Source organism: Megalobrama amblycephala, linkage group LG4, assembly GCF_018812025.1.
Source record: "Megalobrama amblycephala isolate DHTTF-2021 linkage group LG4, ASM1881202v1, whole genome shotgun sequence".
NCBI classification, from domain to species: Eukaryota; Metazoa; Chordata; class Actinopteri; order Cypriniformes; family Xenocyprididae; genus Megalobrama; species Megalobrama amblycephala.
This window is the reverse complement of record NC_063047.1, coordinates 41,731,526-41,759,165: the sequence shown is the minus strand read 5'-3', so window position 1 is coordinate 41,759,165 and position 27,640 is coordinate 41,731,526. Positions and strand designations below refer to the sequence as shown.

The 27,640-nt window shown below is 39.7% G+C and overlaps 1 protein-coding gene across 2 annotated transcripts; it reads right to left on the bottom strand.

Moving 5' to 3' along the window:
• Window positions 1–745: 745 nt before the first annotated feature.
• On the bottom strand, window positions 746–27,122 carry ak5l (adenylate kinase 5, like). 2 transcript variants are annotated; one of them, XM_048189424.1, is made up of 8 exons: window positions 26,705–27,122; window positions 12,697–12,883; window positions 12,310–12,483; window positions 3,480–3,652; window positions 2,770–2,883; window positions 1,487–1,678; window positions 1,293–1,379; window positions 746–1,216 (listed from the first exon to the last, which is right to left on the bottom strand). In XM_048189424.1, the coding sequence occupies exons 1-8, from the start codon at window positions 26,849–26,851 to the stop codon at window positions 1,196–1,198; spliced, it is 1,095 nt and encodes a 364-aa protein (XP_048045381.1). In that variant the 5' UTR covers window positions 26,852–27,122; the 3' UTR covers window positions 746–1,195. The 2 variants fall into 2 exon arrangements, with proteins under 2 accessions (XP_048045381.1, XP_048045382.1); XM_048189425.1 differs by having other exon boundaries at window positions 26,792–27,113.
• Between the last annotated feature and the right edge of the window lie 518 nt (window positions 27,123–27,640).

The following is a 27,640-nucleotide window of genomic DNA, read 5'->3' as shown; positions in this document are numbered from 1 at the left end:
TAATTTGCCAGGTGGGTGATAAGCATGGATCTATTCTGAGAGCCAGCACATACCATCACTCCGTCACAGTGATGCTGTTTATAACACAGTATTTTAAGCACACTTAGCACAAAAGAAAGATACCATTTTCTTTTTATGGTAAATGCTATTTAGTCTAGTTTAAAGCGTACTCAAAGCTCATGTTTTTCCAAGCATTTTTTAATAAAGACTTTTTTCTTTATTAATCAATTTTACAAAACTTAAAAATTCATAATATTAATTTGTTAAAATGGAATAAGTGGGTATTTTTGTCAATGGCTATGAAATAACTTTCCAACCAGTAAGGATATTAAACAATTTGTTTTTAAAGAATAGAAGTCTGCCATCTAGTGGCTCAAATGTGAATCTTTTGGCCAGAAAATGTCCATCTGCAAAGCAAAGTAAGTGTAGTGATTTTATTGCTATTAAATGATACTTAACTTCACTACTTCTTTTTCCATTATGTATCATCTTTCAATAAATGTGTTTCCATACTCCTCAGTATTTAAAGTAACAGCGTTTTGGCACTTGGTCTGTCAGCAAGGGCAGAAAGTCTGTGTTCACTGAGGTCCCACTGTGAGAATGTGCCACAGCTGGATTGAACATGTATTAATGAGAACACAGCCTGAAGACATGTCAGTAGCATCTCTTTTTTTTGTCTCTGTCCAATGTGTTCACACTGTGGAGCAAGATGAAACCATGTCCTCAGAACAGCAGAAACACTGTATTAATCAGTAATCATTTAATCCATTTCAGTGCTTGTTGTAGGAATAGGTGAGGTAATTTGTTTGAAAACAGTTGACATTGTTATTGTATTTGACACCGATATTGTATTACACTTTGGTGCTTTTTTTAACAACTCACATTATTTCTGGCTTGACCTCTAAATTTACACATTAATAATATCAAGTCAAAAAAACATTAAAATTCAGAAACAAAAACTGAAAATGTTGGAAAAAAGGTTATGCTCTAAAGTCATTCTTATTAAATTACTGCAAAAGTTGTACAGAGAAAATTCACAGTGAAATACAAATAGAGGCAACAACACAAGTGTAACTGTCCTGGACCTTTTTCACTGATTCTCGACTTTGACCCTCGAGTTAATTTGGCGAGCTGCTTTTAAACATTTAGGATGTAATGGGAGCAGCTGTGGGTTTTTGGATGTGTAGACGTCCCTCTAAAGATCCTCAGTACTGCTCTGCAGGGAGAAAAGAACTTTTATGAAGCAAAAATACATTTTTATAATACAAATTGTAGAATATAGTGTAACCTACTGCATTCATGTCACTAGGGAACAATCTTTCCTCTACAATGGCACAAATATCTGTGAAAATGTCATCTTCTTCTCGATCTGCATCGACCTGACCAAGCAAAGTGAGACAGAATTGTGTTTGACAGCTTAAAAGAGGAGTTTTTATTATTATTATTCAACAGTTGACATAAAAATAAGCAAAGAACAGCATCTTACCCTTACAATAAGTCCTCTCTCCTGGTAGTACTTGGCTATGAGTGTGATATTGTGTTTGAAAGTATCTAGTCTCTTCTCAATAGCGTGAGTATTGTCGTCGGGGCGGCCCTGCTGGGACGCTCTTTTCTCTAAACGCTGCCGAAGTTGCTGATTGGAGCAGGCAAGCAAGATCACCAAGTCTGGAGAGCCAATCTGAGGATCCATGAGTGTCATTTACTGTACATCAAACACTGCCATAACATACTAAGACATACATTATGTGGGTTATAAACAGTATAGACAAGGGGTGTCCAATCCTACTCCTGGTATTAGCTCCAACCCCAATTAAACACACATGAACCAGCAAATCAATGTCTTACTAGGCAAACTAGACCCTGTTTACACCTGGTATTAAAATGTGTTTTGGTCACAAGTCGCTAAATACAGGTGTAAACAAGGTCTAAAACATTTTGAGCTTATCCACTTTTGACCACTTCCAGAGGTAGTCAAAAACGCATTTGATCAGATTGCTTTCGTAGTGTAGACGCTCATGTTGTTTAATGTGTTTGAACACGCCTACTGACCAAACGCAAAAATATTATGGGAAGCGCGTTAGCGAGATGGGATTTAAACTTTGTCGGCTGAAGACCCAAGTTTGGTTTTAAAAACGAAAAATGTACCAAGTACAATGTTCTCTCACCATTCCTGATTTCTAACCTGTCTTGCTGCTATCAGTGCAGAAACAAAAGCTGCTGCTCTCTGTGTGTTTTTCCATTCGGTAACACTTTACATTTAGGTTCCCTTTGTAAAGGGTTTATAAAGGTGTTTGTTAATGAGTAATAAGTCATTTACAAATGCATTATAAATCATTAATAATGCAGTTATAACTGCATGAATAAAAAGGGTGACTTTAATGTAATACCTGCCAAATAATGAGCTGTTTTTAACTCACATGTTATAAATGCTTAATAAATGTATTTATTAACACTTATTTAACCCAAAACCAGATTCCTGGTTTATTTCATGATGCAGCAAAAATTTACTATCAGACTATTAGACTGAAGGGTGTTGTATTTGTGACAAAAGAGACGTACTAAAATACCAGGTGTAAATGGGTATATGTCTCCCTCTTCTACTTGTGATCCGGTCGACCAAAACGCATCTTAATACCAGGTGTAAACAAGGCCCTAGAAACTTCCAGGCAGATGTATTGAGGCAAGTTGGAGCTAAACTCTCCAGGATGGTGGCCCTCTAACAGCAGGTTTGGACACCCCTGGTATAGACCATCAGAATGAATATCTGACCTGCTCCTCAAAGGTGAACGCCTGTGAGATCTCTCTAGGGAATCCATCCACAATGAATCCTTTAGCATCCTGCTTCTTGATAAACTGATGTTTCAGCTCTTCAATAGTCGTCTCCTAAAGGATACCACGTCAGAACAAGACTAAGGTGACAAGCATGAGGTGTCCTTCTTCATTTAATATTATAATATTTAATATGTTCCTGTGATGGCAAAACTGAATTTTCATTACTCGTCTTCAGTGTCACATGATCCTTCAGAAATCATTCTGATATGACCAAGAATAATTTCTTACTATTATTAACCCCTTAGCATTCCTGTAAAATTTGCCTAAAATGCCTAAAAATGGCAAAGTAAATTACATGCTGTTTTTGAACCATTTGGAGTATATGCATGGTTTTGGTCTCTTTTGAAAGGTATGTGGAACGCTTACAGGTTAATGTTGAAAACAGCTGTACAGGATAAAAGCTTTTGTGGAAATTGTGATACAATTCCATTTTTTTCAGGATTCTCTGATGAATAATAAGTTCAAAGGCATTTATTTGAAATAGAAATCTTTTGTAACATCATTAATGCCTCGACTTTGCTGAATATAAGTTACTTACTGACCCCAAACGTTTGAACATTAGTTTATGTAAAAATCAGCAACAATCAAGCAGGTGTAATTACACATAGCTGCAAAAATGCACATAGTTGGTGGTCAAATTTCCAAACCTGAGGTGCCAGTTCTCCATTGGCAATGATCTGAGCAATCAACTCCCATTTCCTGTCACTGGGGGCATGATGCAGCAACTGGTTCCTTAAAATTTCCCCCACAGACACATGCTCGAAATCATAGCGATGTGCAATTTTAGCTGTCTGTGTCCCCTTCCCACTGCCGGGACCACCTGGAAAATATTATAGCAAATCCCACTTTACATCACAGAAACAGAAATGTTTATTTCAAATGAATTGAAGGGTTAGTTATATATTCACCCTCATATTGTCCTAAACCCTTAAGACCTTCGTTCATCTTCGGAATACAAATTAAGATATTTTTGATGAAATCTGAGGGTTTCTGAAGCACACATAGGCAGCAACGTCACTGCACCTTTTGAGGTCAAGAATGGTACTAAAGACATTGTTAAAATTGTCAACGTGACTACAGTGGTTCAACCTTAATCTTAAAGGTGGTACAGGGGATGTTTTTGTCGACTGAGTTTTTGAAATGAGCGCATGCGGAAGAACAATCCCCCTCCTTCACAGCTCATTTCAAGTGAACGCCTCCCAAAACTCGTGCACAAGTGTTTGTTTACCACCGGCATTCGCTGTGTTATTAAGCCGGGCACACATTTTACGACTAGCTAAAACATTCTGACTGTGCTCAACATACAGCGATAGTTTCCTGCTCCTGAAGCAGATTTATATACTTTCACATGGAATTTGAACACCGACTGTTATTGCAGACTAAACGCAACTGGCTCTGACTGGACGCGTTTGGGCGCGATCAGTCATAAGTATCAATTTACATTCATAATCGGCCTTACAATCGTTAAGCTGTGCACACACTTAGTGGATTCATTATGTCGGACTCACCGCAGGTGACTCTTAATCTGCAGTTGTTACTCCTGTCTCCCGACAAAAACATTGCATGCGGCGCCTGTAGAGTGTGGAAAGTTACTAGAGCGCGCAGCCGCGCGTCTCTCACAAGGAACGTCATGGTAGTAATTGACAAGCCAGAGGGCCAATCCGCGCACGTCTCTCACAATGGCAGTGATTGACAAGCCAGAGGGCCAGATTGGCTGATGTTTTTAAGGCCCTACCTCGTGCACAGATGATGTATATTAATAATATTCCTTTCAGTGCACCTAATAAATAGTCTTTTATCACTTAGTAAAGACAGTTTCAAGTAATATTGCAAAAATGTATAAAACAAAACATCCTCTTTACCACCTTTAAGAAGCGATGAGAATACTTTTTGTGCACAAAAACAAAACAAAAATAACAACTTTATTTAACAATTTGAACTGTCATACGCAGTTGAGGTAGTGAACGCAGTTCAGCGCTTCTGTTTTTACGTCCGAACGCCGGCCGACGCTGTTCACGTGAGCAGCACGACGCATGCGTGTGATGCTGACGCAGGAGCCGGCCAATAATGAGTCAGCAATCTGGCGTAGAACATGGAAGCACTAAACTGTGTTCACTACGTAAACTGTGTATGACAACAGTTCAAATCGTTGAGTCTTTATTTTTGTTTTTGCACACAAAAAGTATTCTCATCATTTCATAACATTAAGGTTGAACCACTGTAGTCACGTTGACTATTTTAACAATATACTGGCTTCGCACCCAGCAAGCTAAACACATCCACTCAATAAACAGTCTTGACACCGGAGTCGTCGTTTTGATTTACTGAATAAATGTGTAAAACTGTAAAACAACATAACACAGAAGGAATACATAAATAAAATGTCACATGGTAAACGTCCAGTCCAACAATGTTCACCAGAAGACAGTTGTACAAAATGATTGTACAATATAAATTTCCCAATGCTATAACATGAAAACATCTACATGTACTTCCTCGCAATCATAATATATTAACAATCAAAAATAATCAAACTCTACTTACAGGCAGTGCCTCGTTAAGAGTTGTTAATCCGATGGACTGACACAGCAAATTAAAGTGCGCTACCATGTGCTTTGCACGTTGTTCTTTTTGAACCCCAGAAACTGAATAAAACATATTCAATCTGCAGAATATAAAACTACCAGTAGAGGGAGCAAAAACACCAAAACAGGCAAAGCCAGAACACTCCCCGTCTGGTATCACAAAGATACCATATACACTAGCAATTATTGGATTAAACAGCCTGATCTGAAGACACAAGGTATACTAACTCAGATATAGGTCTGTGATAGATTTTTGTTGTCCCATGCTGAACAGTTTTCACCTCCACTTTTCTCACAATACCGTCTGTACTGGGAACAGCCTTCACAATTATCCCCATCGGCCACTCGTTTCTTTTGACTTGTTTGTCTTTGAGCAGTACAATGTCGCCTTCTTTGATGTTTGGATGTTTGTGAAACCACTTGTGACGGTTCTGAAGTGTTCCAAGATACTCCTTCCGCCACCTATTCCAGAATGTTTCTGCTAATGTTTGAACCTGTTTCCATTGACATAGGAGCATGTCTTTCTTACTGAAATCTTCTTGTGGAGTTGGAGGATTACCAGCCTTTTGTGTCAAAAGCATAGATGGTGTTAGGATGAAGGGGAATTCAGAATCTGTGGAGACTGGGACTAGAGGCCGTGCATTAACGATGGCTGTGACCTCAGACATGAATGTCACTAAGACTTCATGTGTAAGCTGTGAGTACTTGTTTTTCAAGAGCATTGAATCCAAGATTCGCCTTGTTAGACCAATCATACGTTCCCAGGCGCCACCCATATGAGAAGAGTGTGGTGGGTTAAAAACCCAGGAACATCTTTGCTCAAGTAGGTATTCTCTCACCTCTGTTTGTTCGTTCTCGCTCATTTTAAGCTCTCTAGAGGCACCAACGAAATTCGTCCCACAATCGGAGCGCAGCTGCTTGGCAGGACCTCTAATAGAAAAGAATCTTCTGAGAGCGTTAATAAGACTTGAGGAAGTCATCGACTCAATCACCTCTATGTGAACTCCTCTGGTACACATGCAAGTGAACAACACTGCCCACCTCTTGCTGTTTGCTTGGCCACCCCTTGTGCGGCGTGAGATCACCTCCCATGGCCCAAAAACATCTAAGCCGACAAAGGAAAAGGGTGGATCCATTTGCAGCCTTTCTGCTGGCAGGTCAGCCATTTGTTGTTCCTCCACCTTGCCTCTTAGTTTACGGCAAGTAACACACCTCCGAATAATACTGCTAATGCATCGTTTAGCCCCAGTTATCCAAAAACCATTGGATCTTATGGTGCCCTCTGTAAGATGTCTGCCCTGATGTTGCACACGTTCATGAAAATGTCTGACCAGTAGGACTGTGATGTGATGGTGAGCCGGAATGATGAGGGGATTTGTTTCTTTATCTCCTATTTCTGCTTGTCTGATGCGTCCACCAACTCTCAGCAAACCATTGCTGTCGATGATTGGATTCAACTTCAAAAGTGGACTATGTGACGGAATTTCACTTGCAGAAGTGATGCATTTCATCTCATCTGTATACACTTCTTGTTGTACACTCTTGATGATGATTTCCTCTGCTTTCAGAAGATCACTTACAGATAAACCCCTTGAGCACCAATGCCAACCTGTGCACTGACTATCGTTACTTGGTCCTGTGAAACAATGAGCAATGTGATGCAGCCGTGCCACAGCTCTGACGACTGTTCTCCAGTCTGAGAATTGCTCAAATCTTTTGGTACCTAGATGATTCACTTCAATCTGCGTAGACAAGACTTTAACCTCTGAGCGAACTTCAACATCTTCCTCTGGGTCAATAAGATCATATGAGTTTGGGTGATCAAAGAGCTGCTCTGATGGATAGTGCAAAAATGAAGGTCCTGTGAGCCAGGTTGTGGCCTCAAGCTTAGAAGATGAAACAGAACGAGAGCCATGATCGGCAGGATTTTGTTCAGAAGAAACGTACCTCCACTGTTCAGGCTGAGAAGACTGTCTGATGCGCTGCACTCTGTTGTTCACATATATATGGAACCGTCTTGACTCGTTATAGATGTAGCCTAACACTACTCTACTATCTGTGTAGAACCTTATTCTATCTAGCTTTAGATGAATCTCTTCTGTGATGAGTTCAGTCAGTTCGACAGCCAGGACTGCAGCACATAGTTCCAGCCTAGGAACAGAAAGATCAGGCTTTGGAGCCAACCTCGCCTTGCCAAGAACAAAGCCAACCTCTGTTTTCCCATACTGATCCGAAGCTTTCAAGTATGCAACAGCTGAGATGGCCTTCATGGAGGCATCCGAGAAGACACATATTTCAGTGTGTTTGGCTTCAGAAAGAGGAATGGATACATACATGCGTGGAATGTTCAGACTTCTTAGGTCTTGCAGCGAATGACACCACTGTGCCCACTCTTCATGTCTGCTTTCAGGCAATGGTGTATCCCACTCATGTGTCTGCGATGAGAGTTCTCTTAAAAGTAAACGGCCCTGGATTGTGATAGGAGCTAGGAATCCAAGGGGATCGAACAAGCTATTCACTGTTGACAACACTCCTCTACGTGTGTATGGTTTTTCAGTGTCGGGCACTTGGAAGGTGAACGTATCCGACATTAGGTTCCACTGTACCCCCAAGCTTCGCTGATCAGGTAAGTCATCCGTGGAGAGGTCAAGGCATTTGATGTCCTTAGCCAAATCTTCATTTGGAAAGGCATCCATTACTTTGGCTCTGTTTGCAGCAATTTTATGAAGCCTGAGGTTTGAAGCAGCTAGTGCCTCTTGTGCTCTTTTAAGCACATTGATTGCCTCTTCCTCTGTAGGAAATGACTTTAAGGCATCATCTACATAGAAGTCTTGTTCAATGAATTTCCTCACATCAGTGCCATATTCTTTCTCTTCTTCTCTGGCAGCTCGGCGAATTCCATAAATGGCCACTGCCGGTGAAGGGCTATTTCCAAATACGTGAACTCGCATCCTGTAGTCCACAACCTCTTTAGACAGATCATTATCACGATGCCATAGAAAGCGTAAAACATCACGACAGTCCTCCCGGACCAAGAAGCAGTGAAACATCTGCTGTATGTCGGCTGTGATGGCAACAGGATCCTTTCGAAATCTTATGAGGACTCCTAACAGGCTATTGTTAAGGTCAGGGCCAGAAAGCAGTACATCATTGAGGGATACTCCATCAAACTGTGCACTAGAGTCAAATACAACTCGTATTTGGTCTGGTTTTTTTGGATGGTACACACCAAATGATGGAAGATACCAGCTCTCCTGACCATCTTGTAAAGGAGGAGCTAGCTCTGCATGGTTATTGTCAAGTATTCTCTGCATGAATTCTGTGAAGTCATCTCTCATCTTTGGTCGTTTGTCAAGGTTGCGACGAAGAGACATGAAACGTCTTGCTGCATACTCCCTGTTGTTGGGTAAGCGTCTCCTTGGCTCACGGAATGGCAATGGTGCTACCCAGCTGTTACTTGAGTCCTTGAAGAATTCCTTATCCATAATGTCCAGGAATAACTGATCCTCAACTGAAGGTGCAAATTTATTGTCATCTTTGGTCTGCTGAAACAAAGACTGACCAAGTCTGCAGCTTGATAGGCTAGGTTTGTGGAACTGGGTTTTCTCATTAAACGTCTCCTTCAGTACAATGTGATTATTGCATGGACTGAAGTAGCTTGGTCTGCCATTCTCTAAGATGTGTGTTCTCATGCAGTTCACCGGAGAGGGCTTGTGGCACTTTCCTAGACACACATTTCCCACAATGACCCAACCAAGGTCCAATTTTTGCGCATACGGAGCATCATGAGGACCGTTGAGTTGTTTGCGGACTTTATGTGCTCGTATTATGTCTCTTCCCAGCAGAAGCAGTATTTCAGCATTTGGATCAATAGGCGGTATCTTGTCTGCTATCTCTTTTAGGTGGCTGTGATGCAGGGCAGCAACTGCGGTTGGTATTTCATCTCGGTTATCTGGCATACTATTGCATTCGATGAGAGTAGGAAGTGGAAAATTGATCTCACCATCTGCAGACTCAATGATGAACCCTTGAGCTCTTCTTCCAGTTGCTTGGACTACTCCTGCACACGTCTTTAATGTGTACGGAGCAGAAGTTCCTTGCACATTGAAACTGTCAAAAAATTCTGATCTGGCCAAGGATCTATTGCTTTGCTCATCTATAATAGTGTAAATCCGCCTGCCTTGGTCAGGGCTGCCAGCAGGATAAACATTCACAAGGCATATTTTAGAGCATGACTTCTCACTAAAACCTTTGCCACAAATCTTGGTGCACTTTGATGACACATCTCCACCGCAGCACTCCTCTTCCTCCCCGCCATGCAGTGAAGGAGGTGTAGAATCAGAACGCCACGGCGCTGGGCCTGGATGGAGAGCAGCCAGGTGTTTGTCACTCTCACATTCAGAACATTTAATTGACACATCACAATTCTTAGCCACATGTTTGTTAGATGAGCAGCATCTGAAACAAATAGATAGCTCCCTTAAGATCCTTTTTCGTTCCTCTAATGGCTTTTCTCTGAAGCCTCTGCATTTCTTGAGAGGATGAGGTTTACGATGTATAGGACATTGCTTCTCAACCTCGTTGTTTCCTCTCTGAAGACTCTTGGTATGAGAAAGGTTAGAGGAGGACATCACATCCGTTTTATGGACTGAAACAGGTTTCTGAGCATGACTTTCATTATACCTGATCTTTCCACCAGGGTTTATGGAAAGTAAAGAAAAATTGAAGCTAGGATCGTTGCGTGCTCTTGCTTCTGCACATACAAATTCCACAAAGAAGGAGAATGGTGGGAAAGAAACTCCATAAGTGTACTTGTAGTGTGAACCCTGCATCATCCACTTTTCTTGTAGTCCAAAGGGCAACTTTTGCACAATAGGATTAACTCCTCTTGCTGTATCTAGATAAGTGAGCCCAGGTAGATCACCGCCATTCTTAGCTGCTTCAATCTCTGAAAGCAAGTCTCCTAATTCCCGGAGTTTATCATGGTCTTTAGCTGATATTTTTGGAAAAGTCTCTATTTTTGTGAAGAGAGCTTTTTCAATAGCTTCCGGAGATCCGTAGGTCATATCTAGCCTCTCCCAGATGAGTTCAAGACCAGCTGGTAAGTTCCTTACATTCACAGACTTAATGCGACGGGCATGATCTGCTGAATCTCTCCCCAGCCATCTAATCAATAAATCAAATTCCTCACCTGCTGTGAGATCAAGGTTCTTGGTGGCATTGAGAAATGATGATTTCCAGGCCAGATAGTTTTCCGGACGATCATCAAATTTGTTAAGCCCAGATGTCACTAGCTGATTTCGTGTTAAAAACTTAGCTAAGTCATACGTGGCTACATCATGACTAGAGTGATGAGTAGGATGATTCGTGTCTCGTCTAGGATGGTGCATGGGCGCAGCTGGACTCTTAGAAGGGTGTGAGAAGCTATGTGGAGAGTGGGGGAATGGAGGTTTACTCTGCTGCCTTTTCTCACTGCAACTGCATTGACTGGCATTCCAAGAGGACAGAACATGATACACCGGTGAAGAAGGCTTTTTCTCTCTATCATCCTCTATATTTTGGGGTAATTCAGGCTTTGAATTCTCTGGTACAGTATCACTAGGTTCACTATGTTGTTTTACATACTCTTCAGTACGTTGCCTAGGACTTTGCTGTGGAAGGTGGAGAGTTGAACTATGTTGTGATCTTTTTACCTCTAGATCTGCGACTGCAGCTTCCATGACTGCCGCTTCTGCCATTGCAGCTTCAGCCTCTCTCTCCTTTTCCATTACGTCTAATGTTGCTTCAAGGCGAGCTTTCTCTATTTTAATTTCCATTTCCCTCTTTGCAAATGAGGCTCTTGCCTGTGCAGCTTCCGCCTTTGCTCTTGCTTTAGTCGCTGCCATACTAACCGTGGACTTGCTGGAAGTCACGGAACGTCGAGATGAAGCTGACTGACTTTTGTCATCTTCCATGACTGGTCCGAAATATAAGCTTGATGGATTTTACCGTGTGGATACTCTGCAGTTGTCGTGTTAGCCTCTATGCCGTAGATGACAATAGCAGGTGAAATCCAGCTTCCAAGATAAACAGCTCTTGTATGAAGCTTGCCTTTTTACTATACTGGCTTCGCACCCAGCAAGCTAAACACATCCACTCAATAAACAGTCTTGACACCGGAGTCGTCGTTTTGATTTACTGAATAAATGTGTAAAACTGTAAAACAACATAACACAGAAGGAATACATAAATAAAATGTCACATGGTAAACGTCCAGTCCAACAATGTTCACCAGAAGACAGTTGTACAAAATGATTGTACAATATAAATTTCCCAATGCTATAACATGAAAACATCTACATGTACTTCCTCGCAATCATAATATATTAACAATCAAAAATAATCAAACTCTACTTACAGGCAGTGCCTCGTTAAGAGTTGTTAATCCGATGGACTGACACAGCAAATTAAAGTGCGCTACCATGTGCTTTGCACGTTGTTCTTTTTGAACCCCAGAAACTGAATAAAACATATTCAATCTGCAGAATATAAAACTACCAGTAGAGGGAGCAAAAACACCAAAACAGGCAAAGCCAGAACAAACAATGTCTTTAGAACCCTTCTGGACCTCAAAAGGTGCAATGACATTGCTGCCTTTATGTGGTTCAGAAACCCTCTGATTTCATCAAAAATATCTTAATTTGTGTTCCGAAGATGAAGGAAGGTCTTATGTGTTTAGGACGACATGAGGGCAAGGCGAGTACTTAATGACAGAAATTTCATTTTTGGGTGAGCTGACCCTTTAATGTCAAGGTCTACTGAATTTGGAAGTTGAAATTTAGAATAAGATGAATTCAGAAATAGATGACTGAAACTGACTGAAGATGACCAGCTGACAGTGATGACCACTCACCTATGATGAATATGATGTGCGGTCGTGGTTTAGATGGGTCAAAGACATCATACTCCTGTATAAGCCCTGAGGACTCTGTCATATCTGAGTCACTTTCTATGGAGAACTGGGCTTGAATTGGTGGCAGCCTATCATATCGACGGTAAGGCCCGGGGCCAGGACCAGGACCACCGTCTGTGGAATGAAACGGATTACATTCATTGTTTCTCAGTGACCTCAGATGCATTCTTAAGGCCAATTCACACCACGTGTGAATCAGTAAAATGAGAAAACTGCTAAAAAAGCCACTTGAACTAAAATGAAAGTATCATTTTAAAGTATATCCATCATGTACACAACTATTTTATTTCTAGCTAAGATAACGTGCCTTCAAATTGGCTAAATTACCGAGTTTGCAGGGGGCTTTCTTCCCCTGTGCCGGGGTGATTGGTGGTAGAGGTTTTCGATCAGGTGTAATGAAAGTGTCCCAGGCCACACATTCAGGACCCCCGAGGTCTCGTGTTTTCTGCAGACAGCTCTCCAAGAATGTCAAAGGATCCTCAGGCCTGTGGTACATCAGCCCTGTTAACATGCTCTGTGAGATACACACAGAGTTCAAATTATTTTGTTATATGAAATGCTAATTTTTCACAAATATGAATCTGTATTTCTTTTAAAGTGTACAATTCCAGTACATCTATTTGTGTAAATGATTTCTCTCATTATATGTCAAAATTTTATACAATATTACTGACAATTGTGGCTTTTGAGTTATCAATCATAGTCTTTCCTTGCTTTTTTACCTCAAAACAAAGAAGAACATGAGCACATTTTTCGTATATTAGCCAAACTCAGTTAAACGATTTCTGAATGGCAAGACAGAGAGGGGAAAAAATGAATAACATCTAGGAGGAGAAAATAACAATTGCAAATTGTTGTTCTATTCATCCCACACGTGTTAGCAGTTCATACTCTGAGCCATTCAGAGGGATAGGGAATGGAAAATCTGAGCTCTAAATAATCAGCTGTTTGCTTCTTTTGATGCAAATAAAACTGCTTGAGAATTTACATCTCAATCCTCACGGGTATCAAACAGCTAAAGACATTCAACCGCTGAATAAAGGAACAGTGTCCGAACAGAAACAAAACAAAAGGCTGCATTTGCTAAAGGTATCAGTTTAATAATAGACCACAGCATTTTTAAGGACTACTGCAGTATCCATTGGAGAAAGAGCATTAAAAACAAACTAAGCTTACACTGTAAAAAGTAGCAACCTGCTATTGTCACCTACTTCATCTATATTTTTTAATTTTGTTGCTGTAACCTAATGTATTGAGGTTCATTCAATGATGTTCAATAATGATTCTGATGTGAATAAAATTAACTAATTTAAAATGAACCCATATAAAGGATACTGTTTCATAGCTGATATGCAAATGCCTAAAATCTCTTAATTATCAACATGATCAAAACTGTGCTGAAAAACCTGTTGTACACAATCTACTACATGCTTTCTGTCATCTGATTGATTTATACTTTACTGAGTTTTATGAAGTAAATGTAATTTTTTTTTTTTTTAAATAAATAAAATATTTCAAGACATATACATACTGGACTAAAGCAACTTAGCTTTACTTGATTATCCATATCTTTTTTTTTTTTTTTTTTTTTAGAAAAATCATGTTAAAATGTGCGTATCAAATATGATACATCTGTGGCCTGTTGCATGAAGCTAGTTAAACAAACTCTGAGTTTCAGAGTAGGTTTGGAGTTAACAAATCCAGATAAGTCCAACCTGGATTAGATCAGGATCAACTGTTGCACGACGCTCGGTATAAACTTTCTCTGTCAACTCAGGTTTAATCCAGAGTTTGCAAAGCGCGTGCACCTGAAAGTGTGACACGTGCAGCAAACAGCCAATCACACGAAACAAGGAGAACGTCAGATTGATTCACTTCTCGCGAGAGAGTGCGCAATTCATGTCTCTTCCGAAGATTAAGAGATCGTTATGAAAAATATGAAATTAAATGCATTAACAAAGCAGGAATAAACACTGCTGGAGTAAAAGTTTGAGAAGGCAGCTAAAAATATCTGACTATATCAATGCATGTGAATCAAACAAATAAACCAAATAATTAATATAGTTATTACGGCCTTCCACTAGGCCGCTGTCGGTGGCAGAAGAAAGCACGTTAAATACGCGTGCCCATTAAGTCCATACACGTAGATGTTGAAATGCAAACTGTGTCTTTATTTTGTTCCAGTCAATAAACACTGCTTCAATCAATTTCCTGTGAGCTCTCGTTTTTCAGCATAAAGTTCATACCTTGCAGACAAACATTTTATCCATAATCCATGTCCATGCAAGCAGTCATTTGAGCAGTAAAAACAATGTATGGCTTAACACGGTCAAAACTGTTTGCCTCTCAGCCACCAAACACACCTGTCGTTTCATTAACACCGTGCTCTAAATATACAGCCACATTAGAGTGACACCTAATGGACAAAACATTTTGGAATTACATTACAATGGCTCCTACACACCGGCCCCTTAATTGCTTATGGCAGACAGACATAACAATTACACAAAATACACAAAGGAGCCATGATACAACATTTAATAAATTGTGACATTGTTACAACCACAAACTCTTATTCCCTTTAATCATTTGTTTCCAATAAAAGGCAGATCTTTCCTACAGGTCGTTCTAAAACGCTACTTTTAGTTTTGATCTTTATAGTACGTACTAGGCCTTTATCATCCGAAAACGTTTCCAAGACTCTACCAAGTGGCCATGAACCACGAGGTGCAGTGCTATCCAACAAAAGAACAATATCCCCAGGAAATAAAATTTTGTCGCTCCTTTGTCCACTTTTGACGTTTTTGCCACAAAGGTAGATATTCCCTTATCCACCTTTTCCAGAAAAGATCAGTTAAATACTGAACTTGTCTCCATCTTCTTTTCACGTATAAATCTGACTTTTCAAAAAGGCCAGGCGGTAAAGCAGGTTTGCCTTTCAGAAGAAGAAGATGATTTGGGGTAAGGGCCTCAAGATCATTAGGGTCATTGGAACTCTTGGTGATCGGACGATCATTTAAAATGGATTCCACTTCACACAGAATGGTATGGAATGATTCATCATCCAGTATCTGTTGACGAAGTACAGAACAACAGAATGTTTCTCACCATACGAATGATCCTTTCCCATGCCCCTCCACAATGGGAACCTGCTGGAGGATTGAAACTCCATTTAACTCCTAACTGAATCAACTCCTTTTCAATTTGCCGCTTATTCCATGCAGAAAGAGATTCTTTCAATTCTCTGTTGGCACCAGTGAAATTTGTCGCATTGTCTGATCTAATATGAACTACTTGACCTCTCCGAGCAATAAATCTCCTCAAAGCATTTATGCACCCATCAGTGTCCAAAGAGTAAGCGACTTCCAAATGCACTGCTCTGGTTGCCATGCAAGTGAAGATTACTCCGTATCTCTTTACATAGCTACGGCCTCTTTTCACTTCAATGGGTCCAAAATAATCAACCCCTGTATTTGTAAAAGGTGGAAGATCAGGGGTAATTCGTTCTAGAGGAAGATCTGACATCTTTTGATTCCCTGTCTTCCCTCTATAGCGTCTGCATATGACACATTTAGAAATGACCTTTCTTGCAGTGGCATTGGCATTTGTAATCCAATACGTTTGTCTCAACTTTGATAACATATGATTCCTGCCTGCATGTCCCAACTGTTCGTGAATGTGACGAAGTAGAAGTTGTGAAACATGTTGATTCTTACTCAATATAATGGGATGCTTAAATTCAACAGGCATTGTTAGCTTCCCAAGTCGTCCTCCTACACGCAGAAGTTGATCATCCAATACAGGATCCAGTCTATATAGACTGCTATCCTTCTTGACTCCATTAGAACCTTTCTTCAGTTGTTCAATTTCATTTTGAAACTGTTGTTGTTGACTGAAGCAAACAATAGCCATTTCAGCTTCAAAGAGATCCTCCAAGGACAAAAATTGTCCACCTTGAGTTGCTTTGAACAGACTCATCTGTACATCTATAGTAGCACTACAATCATTTCCCAATGACAGTAATTGTTTTCTTTTGAAACGTAGTTTGTTCAGCAGTTTTTTCAACTTAAGCATCCAAGCAACGGCCACTTTCAGTTTTTTCCATTCCGAGAAGTGAGTGATGAAATAATTGGTTGGATTGTGTGTCATTTGCAGAACCACAGCATTTACCTTATGTTCCCTTTTAATCTCTGGATCATTTTCTAGAATGTTTTCCTCCTTTTGAGGTGATCGATAATCCTCTGTAGTCCAAAGGAAACTAGGACCTTTAATCCATTGTTTGTTCTGCATAAAGGTTTTAATCTGCATTCCACGTGACGCATCATCCGCAGGATTCTCTTTTGTGGAAACATATCTCCATTGTTGAGGTAGCGTCCTGTCCCTTATGTAAGAGACCCTATTTGCCACAAAAGTCTGAAAACGCTTATTCTCATTTTTAATGTATTTAAGCACAGTCTGACTGTCAGTCCAAAAAATTGAAGTCTCCAGCTGAAGTCTTAGTTCCTTTCGCAACATGTGGTCCACCTTTACTGCAAGTACAGCTGCCGTTAGTTCCAGACGAGGAATGGTTATCGGTTTAAGCGGTGCAACTCTGGCCTTACCAAAGCAAGAATGTCACATGCACTTCATCTTTACTATTGGTCAACTTGAGGTAAGTAACCACACCATACCCCTTTTCGCATGCATCTGAAAAATTATGCAAACAGGCATGTATAATTTGTCCAAAATCTTTAGGTTTTATGCATCGATCCACTTGAAACTCTGTTACCATTATCCACATCAGAAATCCAACTATTCCATTGTGTTTGAAGTATCGGGGATATGTTCTCATCCCAACTCAGATTTTGTCTACATAACTCCTGTAAAAGTAACTTAGCAGGTAACATAACAGGAGCAAGAAACCCCATTGGATCGTACACAGAACAGACCGTAGACAAAATCCCTCTTCTTGTACACTGCTGGGACTTAAGCTGCATTCCAAATTGAAATGCATCAACTTCTGTACACCACTGAAGACCCAAAGGTCCTTTCCACAGGTAACTTATCTTGATCTAGATCCAAACATTGAATATCTTTGCTTCTGTATTGCTCTGGGACTGAATTGCAATACCTTTCGACTGTTACTACTCCACTTGGTCAAACAAAAACCACCCGTTTGACAAAGAGCAGTAAGATCCTGTACCATGGCAGTAGCTTCCTCCTCCGAGGAAACACTCTTTAAACAATCATCCACGTAGAAACTTTCAAAGACTGTTTTAATTGCTTCTGTTGAAAAGTGTGTTTGATTGTCTTTTGCAGTTTGTCTCAATGCATAACATGCACAACTTGGAGAGGATACAGCCCCGAACAGGTGAAACTGTCATTCGGTAAGTGGACAGCTGCTGTCCCAAGTCTCCATCAGGCCACCATAGAAATCTGAGAAAATCAACATCCTCATCCGACACCTTGACCTGGTGAAACATAGCTTGAATGTCAGCCATTAAGGCTATATGTTCCTGCCTGAATCGTATAAGAACACCCTAACAGTGAATTTGTAAGGTTAGGACCATGCAAGAGTTGTTTATTGAGTGATGTATCCTTAAATGTTGCCCCACAGTCAAATACTACTCTCAAGGTTCCTTTTTTTGGATGGAAAACTCCATGATGTGGAACATACCACACCTTACCATAATCACAATTGACCTGGTCTTCGGGCACCTTTTCAGCATACCCTTTATTCCAGAACCTCAGAAAGGAAACGTGTATATTCCTCATGAAACTGTATGTTACTTTCAAGTTTTCTTTTCAAACTGTTGCACCTTTGTTTTGCAATACACAAGTTGTTGGGCATTAACACATCATCAGTTCGAAAGGGTAACCTGAGACTGTAATATGTCCATCTTGTACCTTACAAGACTTGTCCATTATTTTCAGAAACCTCTGATCCTCTCTGGACATTTCCTTCTCATCAACACTGGTTTCACTAAAATCATGATTGTACTGATATTGAAGCAATTTCTCAAGCCTTTCAACAGAAATCCTATTGACAGTAACAGAAGGTGTACCAGTACCTTTCCTGCAGTCACTGCTTTTCTCTGAAAGTCCATTAACAACCCACCCCAGTAGGGTTCTAATGGCATATGGTCCATTACCACAGCTGTTTATTACCTCCCATGGTTCTAACACTTGGGATGCATTGACTCCAATAAGCAAATCAACATTAGCCTCAATGTGTGGGATTTTTACTCTGTCCAAATATGGCCATTTGGATATTTCCTCCTGTGTTACAAAGTTGTCTGAGTTGACAGGCATTCTCTTCTGAGTATAGACTTCAGGAAGTGCAAAGAAACAATTGCTGTTAATTCCACCAACCTCTAAGGCCAGTAACAGCATTACAAGATACGGACTGCTCTTGTCCCATGGTACGCAGACAAATGTTGACCCTTTTACCTCTAATGTTCAGTTCATTCATCAATTGTTCTGAGCAAAAAGTAGCTGAACTCCCAGGATCCAGAAAAGCATATGTTTGAATCAGTTTGTCTCCTTTGGCTGATTTTACTTGCACTGGAATAATTGACAGAAGGCACTTCTCATTACCGGCCCCTGTATGTCCACAAGTTTGTGCAGAAATTAAACTGCTCCTTTGCTCCTTATCCTCCACAGCTGGTTCTGCGATGTATGTGCAACACTGAAGGATGTGTCTGATTGCACACTTTACACAAAAGGCGGTTGTCACATTCCTTGCTTACATGTCCAGTCTCCAAACAGCTGAAACAAACTCGTTTTGCTCTCAAAAAGTCAAGCTTTTCTCGTTGGGACCTTCTTTCAAAGGCATCACACCTTTTCAACTCATGACCACCAGAACAGAACAAGCAAGATCTTTTGTCCTTTATCTCATACACTGAATGATCCTTCTCTTGTGGTGTTATATGTCTCCTTAGACCTGAAGTAACAACATTTGTAGCAAAACTATTTCTTTTAAATGGTTTGCTTGGATTCACTGCAGTTGTTTGTTTGTCCTGAATACATCCAAAGACAGGATCTGATGCCATCTTTGCCTGTCGTTCAATAAACTCCACAACATGTGAGAACTTAGCTCTACCTTGATTCAGCTCCATAAGCTCACAAGCTCTTTCTCTCCAACGTTCTCTCATCTTGAAAGGTAGCTTCATTACCACGGTTCTCATATTGTTTGGCATGTTAAGCTCTTTCATATAAGAATTCTCTTCAATAACGTTACTGCATGCACGTAAAAACAATGCATATGCATGTAAACCTTGTGCATCCTCATTCAACGGCCAACTCAAAGTTTCTCCATATATGAAGCAGCAATCTTAAACTCGTTACCGAATTGTTCTTTCAAAAGTTTCCTGGCTAAAGAATAGCCCACATCTGGATCACAATGTTGGCAACTCCGAACCAGCTCTCTAGGTTGTCCTACGGTGAATTGCTCCAGAAAATACAAGCAGTCTCTTTTATTGCGAGTCTTTTCTTCAACACAATGCTCAAAAGCTCGAATGAATGGTACGTACTGAAGTGGATTACCATCAAAGATTGGGATCTCCCTTTTAGGAAGCATGTTAGGTTGAGCTTGATGTACCAGATATGTAGTTAATTCTTCCTGTCTTTTCAGAATCTCATACAAAGGTTCACCTTGAGATGGAAGACAGTTCAAAGCTTGAGATGTTGTCATGTCACCTCTGGAATGTTGATCAAAGGATTGCAAGTCATGTTGTTGGTAAGTACTGCTTTCTTGAGTGGTCCATACTCCTTTAGGCTGCTTAAATGTTGATCGTGTTGTGACATTACATGAAGCACCAACTGATTGTGATGGAACACTGCTGATAACTCCAGCTGTATCCGCTGATTTTTGACTCTTAGGCACATATTCAGTAGCTTGTGGATTCAACACCTTTGGTCTTGTAGAATCAAGAACTTCATTTCCTGTTACATCCTTTGAAATCTGAGACCTTGATAACCTTTTTTCTTTAGAATGTGAACTACTAGCATGTGAACATTTGCTATGCCCATCAATTGTACTCAAAACAGCAATTTTTGCAGTAGATGCTGCAATCTCAGCGTCCAATTCAAGTTGTTCCACTTTTTTCCTCAATTCCTCCTGCTGTGTTTCAAGTGCATGTTTAGTCTTTAATGGAGTGGCACGTGCTACAAGTGCAGCTCTCTCTGCTTCGGCCTGTATACGTGCTGATGCAGTGGATGAACTACTGCTGCTTGAACTACGCTTACTAAAAACAGTGGTAACCTTTGATACATTTGAAACACTGTCCTCTGGAACAACATCATCATTCACATTTACATCAACCCCTTCAGATATTACAGGTTTAGACAGCCATACATTCACATATTCAGTAAACTCATTAATTGGAATCATTTTCGCCTTGAACCATATATCATGTTTTTCAATTTCACTGTTAGGTAACACAGTTAACAATGATTCATGTGCTTCCTTAGCCTCTAAACACAACTCATTGAAATTCATATACATGTTTCGTACCTCAGACTTATATTCTTTGTTATCTTGCATCAACCCTTTAACAGTTTCAATCAATTTGTGTGCTTTGTTCAGCTTTGCTTTTCTCAGTTTTTGTAATGAATCAAGTTTTTCCACCAAAGCCTTTGCTGTAAGTTTAGTTGGCCTCTTTTGCCTTTCAGGCTCATTTTCATTACAAGGCTGTTGTTCTGTTACAGCGGATTCCTCCGCAGCAAAACACTGTTTATCCATTTTACACACGTTTATACCAAACAAAAGAAAGAAATGTTTTTAAACCTTTTGCCACCAATGCATTGGATTTACGCGAATTTTGTGTGCGCACAGAATGAATGGCCATTAATCATTTTGTTGCGCGTTTGCAATATTCCAGCGGGAGCTACTCCACCAGGAACAGCGAAGCAATCCACCACGCACCATGAATCCACCAGGAACAACGAACTGCATCCACCAGGAACAACGAACCGAATCCACCAGGAACCGCGGATAATCCACAGCTCGTCCTCAGGTTTCCACAACGAAATCCAATGTCCTTGAAACAGTTACACGTTACGCTGAGATTCATACTCAACGAAGCCTCCGTTTTCAAAGTGTCGTCCACGTCCAGCTCAGTTTACTTGCGGCGAATTCGACAATCATAGCAGCAGATCCTTAAACTAACATGCTCACTTACTTGTGAAGCAAAGTTTTGACTAATATTACGGCCTTCCACTAGGCCGCTGGTGTCGGTGGCAGAAGAAAGCACGTTAAATACGCGTGCCCATTAAGTCCATACACGTAGATGTTGAAATGCAAACTGTGTCTTTATTTTGTTCCAGTCAATAAACACTGCTTCAATCAATTTCCTGTGAGCTCTCGTTTTTCAGCATAAAGTTCATACCTTGCAGACAAACATTTTATCCATAATTCATATCCATGCAAGCAGTCATTTGAGCAGTAAAAACAATGTATGGCTTAATACGGTCAAAACTGTTTGCCTCTCAGCCACCAAACACACCTGTCGTTTCATTAACACCGTGCTCTAAATATACAGCCACATTAGAGTGACACCTAATGGACAAAACATTTAGGAATTACATTACAATGGCTCCTACATAGTTTTCACAAAGAGCTCAAAAGAATACATGTAAGCTTAATCTGTTTAAAAGCTATATATATTATGCATGTATTATACTTATTTTAATTTAAAAGCAAAGTTTAATATTGTCAATTAATATAATAGGCCTAATTATATGAATATGTCATGAATTATTCATAATTTTAATTTATTTAATATAAATATAATGAATAATTAGCAGCAAATGTTGAGCAATTCTGTCTCTAAATGTTTTCACTATAAATTTCATCTATAGATTTCACTATCTATAGATTTAATTTGGAGCGAGAGATACAGGGGGAGTGGCTTTATTGCATCAGATACATGTCACTTTACTCACAGCTGATTGGTCGAGTTTCGGTTTGTTATCTCTAACTCAGAATAAAACCTGCTCCGGAGCAGGTTAGCCATGTTGCGTAAGTTACCATAGCAATGAAACCCGCTAAAAACCAATCCACCTTCATGAGCCCGAAAAACCAGAGTTTGCTCAAACTAATCTTGAACTTACCTGGGTAGCAACTGAAACCGGCTTTGTGCAACAGGCCACAGGCTATTGAGGAATGTTTATTTGTACAAAAATAAAGAGCTTTGTTCAAAATCTTTTTATAGTAAGCATTATAAATCATTTAAATATAATCTAAGGCATATTAAGTGATAACTGATATGTTTATGCATTTCATGTAAGTAATCTGCTATACTGTTATAAAGATCTCATTGATTTACAAGCTATCAGAATTTCATCTTAATTTCTGGCCATATAAATATCAGCAACTGCACCAAATTGCATACTTTTGCTTAGGGCATCTGAATAAAATTGTTTTTGTCACCCTCCTCCTCCTGCACTGTAAAAAAAATAAATAAATAAAAATAAAATATATATATATATATATATATATATATATATATATATGTGTGTGTGTGTGTGTGTGTGTGTGTGTGTGTGTGTGTGTGTGTGTAAAATTACAAGAAATAATCTGTAATTAAATATATATCTCATTATTTTAAAGGTTTATGTTCATACAATCATTTTAATATTCTATGTAATTTTAAAGTAAATTTTGTTAGTTTTATATTTAGGTGCATTTTTACATTATGTATACAAATACAATACAATTTTTTTTTTTCATTATATCAAACAATGCCTAGTCTGTTTTAAAGAGTCCAAAGCTGTACTGCTCTCCAAGTTGAAACTATCAGGCCTCTGCCCACACACCAGTTGATCCAAATTGCTTTACAAGGGAAATTAATGAATAGAGATAGAGATGAGAAAAGCACACATCTTTACAAGTTCGGACTCTGCAAACCCTTCACCTTTCACAAACACACTCATAAGGCATACAACCATGCATCTTAATGTATTAAGTATTGGTTGTAGAGTACGTTATCTGATCAGAATGTGCTTTTGGTAGAGTATCTCACAGAAGTGAGTACACCCCTCATATTTTTGTAAATATTTTATTATATCTTTTCATGTGACAACACTGAAGAAATGACACTTTGCTACAATGTAAAGTAGTGAGTGTACAGCTTGTATAACAGTGTAAATTTTCTGTCCCCTCAAAATAACTCAACACACAGCCATTAATGTCTAAACCGCTGGCCACAAAAGTGAGTACACCTCTAGGTGAAAATGTCCAAATTGGGCCCAAAGTGTCAATATTTTGTGTGGCCACCATTATTTTCCAGCACTGCCTGAACCCTCTTGGGCATCACCAGAGTTCACCAGAGCTTCACAGGTTGCCACTGGAGTCCTCTTCCATTCCTCCATGACGACATCACGGAGCCACCTTCCATTTGAGGATGCCCCACAGATGCTCAATAGGGTTTAGGTCTGGAGACATGCTTGGCCAGTCCATCAACTTTACCCTCAGCTTCTTTAGTAAGGCAGTGGTCGTCTTGGAGGCGTGTTTGTGTTTGTTATCATGTTGGAATACTGCCATGCAGACCACTGACAGGCTGACCCCCCACCCCTTCAACCTCTGCAGCTATGTTGGCAGCACTCATACGTCTATTTCCCAAACACAACCTCTGGATATGACGCTGAGCATGTGCACTCAACCTCTTTGGTCGACCATGGCGAGGCCTGTTCTGAGTGGAGTCTGTCCTGTTAAACCGCTGTATGGTCTTGGCCACCGTGCTGCAGGTCAGTTTCAGGGTCTTGGCAATCTTCTTATAGCCTATGCCATCTTTATGTAGAGCAACAATTCTTTTTTTCAGATCCTCAGAGAGTTCTTTGCCATGAGGTGCCATGTTGAACTTCCAGTTACCAATATGAGAATGAGAGAAATAACACCAAATTCAACACACCTGCTCCCCATTCACACCTGAGACCTTGAGACCTTCCCGGTGTCACATGACACTGGGAAGAGAAAATGGCTAATTGGGCCCAATTTGGACATTTTCACTTAGGGGTGTATTCAGTTTTGTGGCCAGCAGTTTAGACATTAATGGCTGTATGTTGAGTTATTTTGAGGGGACAGCAAATTTACACTGCTATATACAAGCTGTACACTCACTACTTTACATTGTAGCAAAGTGTCATTTCTTCAGTGTTGTCACATGAAAAGACATAATAAAATATTTACAAAAATGTAAGGGGTGTATTCACTTCTGTGAGATACTGTATGTACATATCATATGGTAATTTCAATGCATGAAAAAGAGTGTGTGAGAGAAACCCTATACTGAGACATTTGAAACTAGAAAAAGCAGAACATGGAGAAAAAGGTCTGAAAGTACTGGAATGTATCCCAGCATGCAATGTGTGCAAAACACACATTCAAATATTTAGAATCCTCAATTTGTCAAATGTGCATGTCTTTGTATTATGAAAAGAGCTTGCTGTGAGGTGACAGTACTAACCACTGAGCCATCATGCTGCTGCCAGCACTACAGTATTGAAATAAATGACAATACATGCATTATTAAACTCTTCAATTATTGTTGAATTAGTCGGACAACAAGGCCAACAAGGCCATGACAGAACATAGCTCTGGCTTAGGGCCAATCCATATACACATTGTCTTTACTTATGAATAACTAAAATACAATACAGACTGTCAATTACTACCTTGAGAAGTTCAACATTTTAAGTTTACATTGTCCCATATCACGAATGCTATAATGGCCTAACCACTGCAGACAACAGCTTGAAGTATGCTGTTAAATAAAGGTCTGTACACAAATTGTAACTGCAGTGTTTGCAAATAAGTGTTATTGTGGACAGTGGATTAACCAACAGGTTGTCTAACACTGCTATATACAGTAAAGGGCCAGATACAGAAAATGCCACAGTTGTGCATGCACAGCTGACATTATAGGCATAAGAGTGGGTCTAACTAAAGGTCATGGATTTATCAAAATGCAAAAGGGTCATTACTGGTCATGTGAATGTAACTGTAAGTCACAAGTATCCAAACCTGTACACACGCACACAGACACGCTTGCAGTGATTTTGCCAAGTAAAACATGTTCCCGAATCAACATATTTTGTTGATCCTGGAACAACATTCCTGGCTGAAAACATAGTCCCTAACCCTAACTCTACCCCTAAACCTAACCCTAACCTAACCGTAAAATGAATAGCGAATAACACAGATGTAGAAGCACCTAACCCTGGTTGTAAGCCTATGTTAAAACACCATTCAAGCATTCAAATAAAAAGACATTTGTAATCCTTCAATTAAAAAAAAAAAGTTCTATAGTCCCAATGCTATTTGCTGTCTCTTATTGGTTAATCTGACTGTAATCCATGAATCTCGTCAATGAGTGAGTGCCTTTCAACATTTTTTTCAGTGTTAAGTCAGTTTAATGGCAACTGCTGAGACTGAAATACAGTAAAAAACAAGCTTTTAATCAAGTTAAAAAGCAATACAAGGGAAAAAAATATTTTATTGGAAAATAATCTTTCAAAGGAATAATGTCAGCAACTTTGCTCCGATGACAGTTTAAATAATAGTTTAAATATTAGGTTAACTACTTTACTTCCACTTTTCCAAACCGTCCTTGCTCTAAATGCAGTATCTTTGTGCACATACGGTCAAAGATCCAGGAGTTTCAGAGATGTATATCTGGTTTGCAAATGAACTTAAACCTGCATGTTTGCATTCCTCAATGAGCTGCGAGTTCAGGCACATGCAAAGAATATGACTGTTTCAGTCCTTCTCTCCCCCTCGCTCTCCATTGCCCACATTTCCTGAGTCACAAGTAAATATAAAGTATAGCCTGTTGCCTTGGTGACAGCCAAAGTGTTGATGTGCTGAAACTCATGTTTACAACCTTCACTTTTTGTGCCCTGCGCTTCCTTATATGTAGTATCAATTTGGAGTTGGAGACCTTGTCAGAAGTGTGTGATATGATCCTCCATGGACACAGTATTTTGTATGCAACTACCTATCTCCCACACAAGCACTTGTTGACGCTGTCTGAGGAGAATCTTCCCTCTTGCTGACAAGCTTGAGACCCTCTGCTTTGCCATTACAGCAGCCTACTTGAGGATCACCATAGAGACACTTTCAAGTATCTAATTTACCATGTAATTGTGCATGCTAAATAGATACGTTTTTCATTAATTCATGCTATCAGTTCAAATCTGATGTACAGCTTTAGTGAGGCCTGTTTCCCTATAGATTATTAATGTAAAGAGTGTTGATAGTAGAAACAGGTACAGTTACATCTATCATTTATCATATTCTCTGAAGAACTCTGAGAAGAAGAACTGAAAGGTGCATATTAAGAATGGATATGCTCACCTTGAAAACACAGACTACATAATCAGATTTCAGACAGGCAGATGTTTCCAGATGTGTTATTCTTGCTCTCCTGTGGGTGACCCTTACCTCAAATAGGTGTGGGATCTGTCGTTTGGAGAGGTAATCCTTCGCGTCGTTTGTGTTCATTCTTTTCGGTTATCCAGAACAGCGTTTGTAAGTCAGAGCAGCAGCTGTGTCTTGTCTATCTGCTCATCTGTTGCGTTTAACCCTCAGAGCAGCTGTGCTGTCTTGCACCATCGCATTGGGCTGTTCTCCGCTGCTTTGACGCCGATGACCTCCGGCGATGTTTCTATTCAACAGCAGTCACGCTCATGAATGCTGTGCTCAAAGTGACCCTTAGCAACGCCGCGTACTCGCGAGTAACTCTAATATATATCGAGTAGCCAATCTTTTGGTGGCGATACCGCAATACTAAAAGTGATTTATCAGATGCCTTAATAGACAATAACTATTTTTTTTTCTCCCTCAATGTGTTTGATGTGAAAACATTTTAAAAGTAATATAATTTGATCAAATATAGCCTAACCCTCTTGCACAGATTTTGTTTTAAATAAAACAATTGGGATATATTTATGAGAAGTAGTAGCCTAAGCTAAATCTTTAATCAATATGTACACGCGTATATACACACATTCATAGAATGAGTTACGATCAGTGATTACAACAGACTTCCATTTCCCAGCATGCTTGCTTCTGACTGTTAAAGGAGAGTAAATGTTAAAATTAAGTGTTATTTCATGTGTTTTGCTCAATATTAATATAGGAGGAGATCTGTTGGTGTGTTATGTTCTATATGGAATTTATAAAAGGTTTTCTGGTATGTGTGAGTTTTGGGGTTTACTATTGTGCTGAAGAGTAGAGCCTGTGGTTAGGTTGAAGACTGGCTAAACATTACTCAGGCTGTAATAATTTAAA